The 11,706-nt window shown below is 36.1% G+C and overlaps 1 protein-coding gene across 1 annotated transcript; it reads right to left on the bottom strand.

Moving 5' to 3' along the window:
• Positions 1-2,780: 2,780 nt before the first annotated feature.
• LOC131906152 (C-type lectin domain family 7 member A-like) lies at positions 2,781-11,346 on the bottom strand. Its single transcript, XM_059256947.1, is given in 5 exon segments — positions 2,781-2,891; positions 6,070-6,251; positions 6,827-6,907; positions 10,951-11,034; positions 11,259-11,346. Coding segments are annotated over 5 exon segments (546 nt in total).
• Between the last annotated feature and the right edge of the window lie 360 nt (positions 11,347-11,706).

Here is an 11,706-nt window from a genome sequence, read left to right on the forward strand (position 1 = left end):
TTGATGAAAGGTAGACCGCCTCAGTAGCTTGTACTAGGAAAGATTCCTGCTGAAATGAGTGTGAGATCCTCCTTGAATGGAGGTTAGTCTTCCCTCATGAGGGATTGGGGAGGGAACATTCCTACTTCCACAGACCATCACTTTGTAGCCTGGACATGGCACAGAGGAGGTCTATAGCCCCATATCTGGGAGGACTCTTGGCTGTAATGTCTTGGCTGACCATAATAACAATTAGAAAGGATTTTTTTCCCCATTTTTTTATTAAGAAATTTTCTACTCACCATACATACCACCCATAGATGCCACCTCTTCCCTCCCACACCTAAACCCTCCCTCCCAAGCCACCCTCCATCCCCATATCCTCCAAATCATGGTCTCCCATGGGGAGTCAGCAGAGCCCAGCACACCAAGCCTAGGCAGGTCCAAGCCTCTGCCTGCGCGGCCAAGGCTGAGCAAGGTGCCACACCACAGGTACCAGGCTCCCAAAAGCCTTCCCATGCACCAGGGATGGATCCCGGTTCCCCATCCGGGTGTCCCCCAAACAGTTTGAGCTAAACAACTGTCTCCCTTATCCAGAGGGTCTAGTCCAGTCCCATGGGGCCTCCACAGCCACCAGTCCACAGTTCATGGGTCTCTAGCAGTGTGGCCGGTCATCTCTGCACGTCTTCCCATGATGATCTTGATGTCCCCGGGCCCTTGGAATCCCTCCTCCCTCCCATCCACTGGATTCCCAGAGCTCAACCTGGCGAAAGGATTCTGAACCCAAGCCTGGGTTAGCTCCCTTAGACTGAACTGGTGGTCACCAGATGGAGCTCTAGTGTTCCCTTGAGAAGGCCCAGGAGGAGGCAAATGCCACAGCCCTCTATCGAGTTTGCCTCCTATCTCTTTCTCCTATTTCCTCCTTTTGCTCCTCTGGCTCTTGGAATCTCTTCCCAGATATTAAAAGTGTCAAAGGCAACAATAATTAAAGTGGGAGGAAGGATGTTAGAGTCCTTAGCCTAAAATTTGAAGCTGAATCTTGTGAAGAATCAAGTATTGGTGAAAATTACTGTGTGGAGGATGGTAAAGGCACAACCAATGTGAATAATACTTATTAAATATCTGCTAAAATATAAAAATTTGACACAGGAATTACAGTATCAGAGATTTATCATGGAGACATTCCCCGTGCTACACAAAATTACATAAAGTCCCACTCACTCCAGGTCTTATGTAACTGTAAATTCTAGAATAAGTCTAAACATCCATTGCTAAGTACATTTTGGCACATCTCTTACTAGCACAATGCTTACAGATGCTTCCAAAAAGTAAACCTCTCTTTTTATGTTCTGACAAGAAGCAGTCTGTGATGTCTAAATATTGAAAAGCAAAACTGGGCTTGGTGCACACCTGCAATCTAAGCATTCAGGAGGTCCAGGGTGAGGGGACCACCACCAATTTCAAGTTAGCCTGTCCTACATAAGTTCTAGGCTAACAACAACTACACAGTGAGGCATCATAAAAATCAACCTCCCAAAAAGTGAAAAAAAAATCAGATTACACTTTATGCATTTGTAACATTTGCTTCATAAGTAGAAGGTATTTTCCTGTGATATCCTTGGAATGATATCTAAAATCTAGTTGTTTGAGTCTGACAAGTGGTTATTGGAAGACAAGAAAGGAAAGAATAAGTGGTTTTACAGTTCAATTTTGCTTTCCTTTGTATTTTAAACAATTCACATGTATCACTCACACACTGGACTGAATTTGTCTTCGTAATAGGAAAATTAATACAAGGTATTTCACTTAAACAAAATAAGTGTTTCATGTTTTTCCATTTACTGATTCTTGTCATTTCAAAATATATATGTGCTCCTTGAGTTTATTGCATTTACTGCCTAAAAATCTTTGCTTTATCCTTGCTTCAAGAGAATAAGCTTTCCTAAATCATGTAGAGTTTTCTAATTTGGGTCAATATTCTAAGCTGTTGAATTTTATTTTACTAATAGCTATTAAGGAATAAAAATAGAAAAAACTGTGATTTTTTTTTACCAATTCTTTGAAGTAACAGAGCAGGCAAAGTTCTTTTCACAAATGTAATGGAAATGTCTGCTACACAAAGCATTGCTGAGGTACTTTGGCTTGAGGTATCCACATTCTGCAGATGTTGAATGTGTTATGTAAAACTCCCTGTGTCAAAAAAAATGTTTATTTAAACAAATCACTCATTAAACATGACCTTTATTATCACAATCTAAAACACACACACACACACACACACACACACACACACACACACACACACACGTGATTATTTCAGTGGGTACCACAACCTTCTGAGATAAAGCTACTAAATGGTAAAGCCTAGTATGGGGATTTAGAGTCCTTTATTTTTTTCAATGAAAGAGTTAGAGAGATGGTCCAGCAGTTAAGAGCACTTACTGCTCTTCCAGAGAACTATTTCAATTCCCAGCACCCACATGGCTACTTACAGTGATCTGTAACTCCAGTTCCAGGTAATCCAATGTTTTCTGCTAGACTCTGAGTACATCAGGCATGCATATGGTGCACAGACATATGTGAAACGTGCATATTCATTTAAAAAGTAACAAAATAACAAGTAGAAACCAATAAGAAACGTGGAAAGAAATGCTTCTTTGCTCTGATTAATTAGGTCTTTAGTTTTGCATGAGGTTCCATGCGTGAAAGGCTATGGTAGTGAACTACTGGCACGATCTAGATCATAAGGATCTTCCCTCTAGCAGTGAATTCGTTGTTAAAGAAGTATATAAAACAAAAACTTACAAATCTGAAGAAAGTTTTGTGTCCTTCTGGTGCACCCACTGAAATTGACTTCCAACTTTATGTAATCCAACCCAGTAGCTGTATTTCAACTGTGACTGAAGAAAGTTCTGTGGAAAAATTAGAGTTTTAGTATTTCTCATAGTATCCATAATATCATATAAGATATTATACATAAGGTTCAAAGTCTAGCTACACTAAATTTAGAATTTCTCAGTATCAAAAGACACTTTATAAAACATGTTAAAATAAGCCTTGGATTTGGAGATGCTTGTAGTTATTTAAAAGACAAATAAAGACATCTTGTAAGCCAATGAAGAAATTCATCAAATAGGAAAAATGGGGGGAAAACAAGAATATATGCTTTATGTCAATGGCAATCAAAGCATTCATGCTAAAGCTGTAACAATGTATTTTTCCAGTTAATCACCTCAGGTGAGATGGGAATAATGACAAGAGAAGTTCTGTGGATAATGAGATCAGAAAATATACTTACTATTGTTATTGATATCATATTGAGGAGTGCCAGAGAATTTTTAAAATTTTTACATACCCTATTATGCAACTCCTAAAGTTATGTGAGAAAAGGAGAAGACATATTGAACAGTAGTGCATAGAAGACAAGTCTGAGGGTGTTGATAGAAAAACAAATTACTGCAACTACATAAAGAACAAAAAACCTGCATCCATATCATGACGTCTTATATCATGTGAAACTTAAGAAACTATAGGAAATTTTAAACTATGTTGTATTTACAATAAGCAAATTATTTAACTTGCATTTTTCCTTCTGTGTAAATGTAGATCATAGACTCTCTCTGAAAATTTTACATACTGAAATAATGAGTTTAAATATCTTAGTTATTTGTAATCTTCTTTCCAAGTGGTATACATTGTTTACCTCAATTTTTTTCTTATACATGCCAACGTGTGGCAGCGAATTTTGTTGCTAAAAGCAATACAATTTTATTTATCCTCCTCTCTTCCCTGTGCCCCCCCACACACACCGAGTCCACAGTCTCTGTTATCTTGCAGTTTAATTAATTAATAGTTACAAGAGAAAAATTGCAATACATAAAAAATGCATGGACATTATAAAAACATATTAAAGTATACATTTTATATCTCTAAAACCACATAAATTACATGCCAATTATTTCATTTATTTACGTATATTTTCTAGGAATAAAAAAAATAGACAACTGCCCTACTGGGTAGGACCATCGCTCTCCTTTCTAGGCTGTCAGCACCCCATCTCTATTCTCTGGGACTTCTATGAAAATGCTGCCACTGGGTAGGACACACTCCTTCCTCCTCCTTAGGCCAACCAATATTCTGTCTTTCTTTCCATGACCCTACTACTATATTACCATTAGGTAGTACCTCTTTCTTCTCCCATACACTGCCCAATGTCCCTTCCTCTCTTTTCAGAAGGATAACAATTACTGTTCCTCCAGATGTGGCCATCTCTTTTCTCTTCACAGTCAGAACCCTACATGCATTCAACAAGACCCCATGCTGTTGCTTCTGTTAGATAGAGATCCTGTTTTCTCCTTCCTAGGCTGTCCAAAATCTTGCTTGCCTTCACAAGGTCCCAAGCAAACCACACCACAGGCTCTTCAGGCAATGTCTAGTTCACAAGTTTCCCTCCCAACTTCCCAATAAGAAAGAAAAATAAGAATAACACAGGGGCTAGAGAGATGGCTCAGTGGTTATGAGTATTGCTGCTTTTGCAAAGGACCCAAGTTTGATTTCAAGCACATGCATTTTGTGGCAGACAACCACCTCTAAGTCCAGTGACAGGAGATCTGACATCTCTTTTGGTCTCCATAAGTACTAACACACACATAACATGCACACACACATACACACACACACACACACCCATACACACAGAAAATAAATATCTCGAATACATTTATTGAAAATTAAAGAATTAAATATAAATTATGTAAGTGTCTTCAGAGTAAAACAATATTCCAATTTCTAAAGAACTAATTTGTAACAATAGAGGTTCAAAATGCCAAAGGTGTTTATAAATTGTATATTGGTCTTCGTATTTCTTTGTCTATACCTTCTTTTTTTTAAAATATCTATTTTAATAAAATAATTATATTAGTAAGCATAATGATATTTTATGCACTCTATATAAGATACTATTACAAGCAGCATTTATAAAAGTAATTATTAAAATGGACTCTAGTGCCTAACTAGAATTGTTGTAAATAAATCTACAGAATATGCTAGAGTGACCTCTTTCTTAAACTTTGGAAATAATAGCAAGTGTCATATACAAACAACAGAGCAATTCTTGTCATGTAGACACATTTCTTAACAGTCTTATTAAATAAGAAACACAGAGCCAAATACAGAGGTAATAGCCAAAGAGATCAGAGCAATAGCCACAACTAGCTTTAGCTTACCACTAGCAGTAGCTTCCACAGAGAGCTTCTTCCTGTCTAACCTGTGTTTTTATTGCCTTCCTGTTCTGCCTTCCCATTGGTTCTAAGCCCAGTCACATGACTTCCTCATCATTGCCTGTCTATACAGACCCCCAGGTCTCTATCGTTGGTACTGGAATTAAAGGCTCATGTCACTACACTTGGCTGTGTCCTTGACCACACAGAGACTCTGCCTGCCATGTGATCAGATTAAGGGTGTGCGCTACCACTGCCTGACTTCTGTTTTATGGCTATTTGACCTCTGATCTCCAGGCAACTTTATTTATTAACATACAAATAAAATATCACCACGTTGTCATACTGAGCTATGAGTAAAATAAAAATTATTTCTGAGGAATGATTCTACCTCTTCCTTTTATTTATTTTGTCTTTATATTAAATTGTGTTTCTCTCATGTCCAATGACAGAGACTCATGTTCCATCCTAGAACAGATTTTTTTCCAGATACTGATGATAGAAGAACAGAACTAAAAATTAATTACTTCTTTTGGACCATTCATATAATCAAAGATAGCTTTTCCCATTAGCTTTTCATTAACAATAAATGGTCTGCTCTAGCTAGACTCTGAAGGTGCAATGCAGATTACATGGCTGAGAATTATCCCATGGTGCCCACACCAGAGATATTTTTCATTAAATAAAATAAAAATGTTCTTCTAGGTACTTTTTATGTCTCTGCCCTTTTATCTGCAGGTAAATATGTGAAAATGTACATATGTCCTTCTGTTCAGCAGGCAAAGAACAGTAGGAGGAACATAAATGATTATCACAACTTCACCAGACATCCAGACTTCTCAAGAAACACTCAGGTGATAACTATACACACCTGCTCCTCTTTGTTGTCAATCTTAGCCAGGTGAGAACCCAGATGTCTGCAGGATGTCTCACTCTCATCCCATGTCTTTTCTTCCTCTGAAAAGTAGTAACAATTTTCTCCACAACATGACCATCTTCCTTGACACGGGTAATAGCCTTTTTATGAAAATAAAAGCAACCATTATTCTGAGACTCATATCAAGACATGGTTTTTTGGTGTTTCATTGTTTGCTCCATATTTAACATCAAAGAGTAGTTGCTTTCTCTAAAAATAGCTCTTCTGCCAAATTTTATAGGAAAGAATGTTCTGAATACAGACATTCTCTCTCACAGATTTGAGATCTTTGTTATGGCTGCACTGACAAATCTTGACTTCTGAAGGAGAAAGACACCAGCATCAAACATTTCTATCTGCAAGAGATCCATCAAAATGAGTAATGGGAGAGACATTGATCTAACAGGTTCTATATGTGGTAAATACACCCACAGTATACACCCACCATATAGAATAGTATAAAATGTACAATAAAATTAAGATGATAACCAACAGCAACTTCGTCAGTGAAAGTAAAAAGTTTAACTAACTATAACAAAAAAGATAGATTCAGTAAGGAGAGGTGAACAAAGTTCACATCCTGCCAGACTTCGATGTAAAGTTTTAAGCTCACAATCTGAAGTGGGACAGAAATGTAAATGCCATTAAAAGTATGTCAGTTTTCAGTTCAGGTTGTGATGCATACCTTTAGTTGGTGGTAAAACTGAAGGACCTGCTACTTCCATTGAGGCGATAGTACTTTCATTTGCATCCTTCCCATGTTGAGTTTTGAAGTTAGAAGTGCACTGAAAAACTAAGTCCATACTATGAGATTAGAATGACAAGTGGTAATGACTGACAACTTTATAATCACTTAATTGTAATTGTAAACAGTAGAATGGTGTTAATTAAAGAACAGTAAGAAAAATATAAAATATTTTGAAGTACTAGAACATAAAATATATTTTTAAAATACAAATATTTATAACTTGCAACACACTTCTTTTAAAGCATTTATAACAAACTTATAAACCAAAAGGTCAACTGAAAAGAAAAAAATGTATAAACTAATTTCATGTCCTGTATCTTCAAAGAATGCTTTGAAATTTTATTCCATTTAATGTTTACATGTGTAGTTTAAAGGATCTGGCTTTATATTTCAATTTATAATGGACTTACTGAATCTGAATGGAGAAAATCAAACAGACATTCTTGGGGATGATGAGATAGCTCAGGAGTTAAGAGCATGTTCTACTCTTGCAGAGGACCCAATTTTGGTTCCTGGCACTCACATCAGATAGCTCACAACTCACTGAAGTTCTAGTTGTGGCAGAGCTGAGGCCCTCTCCTGGCTTCTACCGCCTCTGCACTTGTATGCATTTGCACCCCCAACACACACACACACACACACACACACACACACACACACACACACACCTTTAAAAAAGTAATGTTTTTTAAATAAGGAATCAAGATGACTTCCAATAACTCAAGAACTAACAATATAAGAGCACGAAGCAAGCAACTGTGTTTTCTCATTTATAATTCTTTTCATGGTTATTTAGAAAAATTCATTGTTTGTAATTCTTTGTATATAGGGTATTCTCATCATTGTTCCATGAACTTCTCCTTGTTTATTTAGTTATTCCATTTAGTGTTTGTCCAAACTGTCGCTAGAACCTTAATCACTACATGTATTGATTTACATATTATTCCCTTGATTTAGTTTACAGCTCCTTTTAGAGTCTCTTCTTCCTTAAGATTGTTATTACTTTGTTGCTTTAAGGCTGTAATCTTATAAAATTGCATCATGACATGCAAAAATGGCCACTTTTTCAATTTGCTTTTACATGCTAATATTCAACCACATTGTTACATATTGTGTTCATTTTTGACTACTGTAAAAATTCCATTTTGCGAATCCATCCAAGAGATCATGTAAATCTATATACTTTCAACACTTGCTTAACCATAGTTTAAAAGTACAATTTTCCATGCTCAGTTATTTCTAATCTTAACTAATTTCAGCCATTGCAACCTGGTTTGGGTCAAATCATTGTTCTACTAAATCTACACCAGCAAGAAGCTTTAGTAGTCTTCCTCTTGATCAAAGTTCTGTCTGCTTAGACTGTCATGTCACTTCAGCATTGGCTATCCTTGGCACACATCCTGATGCTAGATGGCTGTGTTTCCTCCTATCTACTAATCAGATTTTCATTTTTTCACCCTCAATCATATTCACCTATTTTTGATGTTAAATTATCCTAAGGATCATCATCCTGACCTCTTTGTCTTCTAAAATGGTAACACTACCCCCTGGTTTTGAAAGATTTCTACATGATCTGCCTTCCATCTCCTTTTGCCATGTTCTCAAGTAATTTGCTGTATTAATTGAACGCAGTTTAACACATTTCATATCTCTAATATAGATATTTGTCTTGATTTCATCTATGTGCTGATACTCTGAACTTTTTGCCAACAGCTAACTATAAAGAAATAACTCAACTTAAACTTTATGGGTATGTCCACTGATGTGCCCTATGAACCTGAATCTTTACCATTTCTCTCTCTCTCTCTCTCTCTCTCTCTCTCTCTCTCTCTCTCTCTCTCTCTCTCTCTCTCTCTCTCTCTCCCCCCCTCTCTCTTTCACACACACACATACACACACACATACACACACACACACACACACACACACACACACACACACTATAGCTTGGTAGTCTCATGTTTTCTCTAACATTTAATACAATTTTGCCTACAAAGATATATGAGCCTGACATGAAATGGGATCACTGATGCCTTCTTGTCCCTCCCCTACTCATTTGAATATATGCTCTAGCTGTTCTGTAACTCATTCATTCCTCCTCTGTTTCCCTGTATGACTTCATGACTTCTATCATGATGTTAAAATAGACAATCATGGTCAGAATCTGTCTCCTGAAACAGTTTCCTTCACATGCCCACTCATTTCCAGTCAGCTGAGCCTGCCCCTTCTAAAGGCCTTATCTGTCCATGTAACTTGAGTTATGTTGCTCTTCACTTACAATCACCAGATGGTTATTTTTATCTCATTTTGCTTTCACATGAACTCTCAAATTGCTTGGCATGGTGTGAACAATCTATATAAATCAGTGTTGTCTGTCCAAACTTATATCTAGCTTATTCTTTCACTACCCAGGAACTATCTGTGAGTCTCTAAACCTGTTCCTTTTTCATGCTGCCCACTCAACTTAGATGAATTTTATCTATCAATGTCTAATTCTTACTGGTCTCTTATTTAACCTCAATTACTGTCTCAACAAGGAAGGCTTCTTGACCTCAGGATGTTATGTGTCACCCATATAACATTGCCTCATGTCCTTATCATTACACTAATTTTATATTTAAAACTACTTCATATATATATATATATATATATATATATATATATATATATATATATATATATATAAGTAAACTCATTCAAAGCTTTTTTTCCTTTAAATTTCTGTGATCTTGATGATATGCATAGTTTTTGACCCATGGGACATAACCAAAGTTGTTTATTGAATCAATGAACCAAATAATTTAATTTAAACTAGAATGTTTTTAAACAAATAGGAAAAAGATACTGGAAGAAATCATGGAGTGCAATTTTGAAAATCTGTTAGAGCCATGTGTATCACTGAAGCTCTGTAATTTCAGCACTGGGAGGTGAAGGCAAGAAGATGCAGAGTTAAAAAACATCTTCAGCCAGGCGTGACAGCCAAGCCATTAATCCTAGCACTGTGGGTAGGAGGGCAGAGGCAGGTGGATCTCAGTGAATTCCAGCCTTGCTAGGCTTACAGAATAGGATCCTGTCTTAAACAATAACCAAATTAACTGAATAAACAACAAAATGAACTCATTAGAAATGCATCAAAACTGTTAAATTGTGTTGTATTCATGGAGCAAAGAAGTCAGGTTTATTCTTTGTGGTTCCAGCAGTATTGCAAGAAGCTGAGTACTTGAAGTGCACATGCATAGCACATTTATTAACTAGCTTGCCCATTGTATATCCTGCTTAATGGAGATTTTTGTTAAACATTTGTATAACTTTAAAATTTTTATTTTATGTGTGTGAGTGTTTTGCCTGAATTTATGTGTTGTACCATGTGCATTCAGTGACCTTAGAGACCAGAAGAGCATGTTGACCCCACCCCCTGAAACTAGAGTTATGGATGGCTGTGAACCACCATGTGGATTCTGTGAACTGAACCCAGGTCCTGCAAGAACTGTGTCTTTACTACTGCAAGAACTTCAAGAACAAGTGCTCTCAACCACTGAACCATCTTTCCAGACCCTTGAATGACTCTTCAGTATTTGGAAGTCAATCTAAAAAATGTTCAAACTATAAACAGAAGAAAGGGCAATCTACCCAATCTAAGAAGCCCACTGAAATTTTAATACTGAGACTACATACAAATTTCACCTTTGTGCTTTTTGTAAGTTGATCAATACATCTGGAAGAATTTGACTATATACATCTTGTGTTTATTACATGATGTAATAACAATTATTTTTGTTAAAAAAGAGTTTAGTAAGGAAATACAAGTACTCTCAACTCAATGATTGTAAGCAAACTAGCTCTTACAAAAGTTATTGAATGTATTAATCTGCATTATACTTATTCATGGTATTTCTGTATAATTAGAGCAGTATACTGTTTTATGTGTCATAAAAGCAGAAATATAAGATACTAATAAAGTCTTTATCATCATCACCATTATCACTAATACCCATAATCACTAGGATGTCTATAGAATGTCAAAACTCACAACTGTAACATTGTTTATTATCTCATTCTAACCATAAAATAGTATATATCATACTCACACAGATATCCCAAGACTACATTTGACATCAGAAGACAAAGACATACTGTTCCCAGGATAATAACAGTCATGATCCATGGACAATCTACATAAGATCAAAAGGCAAGATATATAACAAACACAGTATGACCTCGCAATTAAAGCAGAATGGATGTTTTTACCTGAGGTTAAAAAATAACATATAGCATAACACATATACATATATAACATCAAATATATGTGAAAATAATTAGTATGAGCTCATGTTTTTCATATTGTGTTTTCAATACCACACACATACACACATATACAAAGGCAGAAAAATGTTACCTCTCTTTTCCTTAATTGGCTGGTTTTTGTCCTTCTTACTTTTAAGGGATAATGTCAGCTCTGCATATGCCGTTCTTTCCTCGCTCATTTCTGATGGCTGCAAGCAAGAGCACAGAAAACATCCTTACCAGTGTTTCACAAGGCATAATTAATCTAATTAATAATATTACTGCTAAATCATGTAGTAATAGTGAACTGATGAACAAGAAGAATGATCGGGAAAAAGTGAATTTCTCCATGAATATAAATGATTTTTTAAAAATTTTCTTTGTGACACCTTAGACCAGAAATTAAACATAATTAAGTAATGGTCTGTGACAGTTATCAGATATGCTATTTTAAGCTTTCTGAAAATTCATCTCAAATAGTTGCTAAAAATTAGGAGTTGATGTACATCATCTCCAGACACTGGGATTTATGTATTTTGTTGAAAAATTATATCTGATCA

This window comes from Peromyscus eremicus, chromosome 3 (genome assembly GCF_949786415.1).
Source record: "Peromyscus eremicus chromosome 3, PerEre_H2_v1, whole genome shotgun sequence".
NCBI lineage: Eukaryota > Metazoa > Chordata > Mammalia > Rodentia > Cricetidae > Peromyscus > Peromyscus eremicus.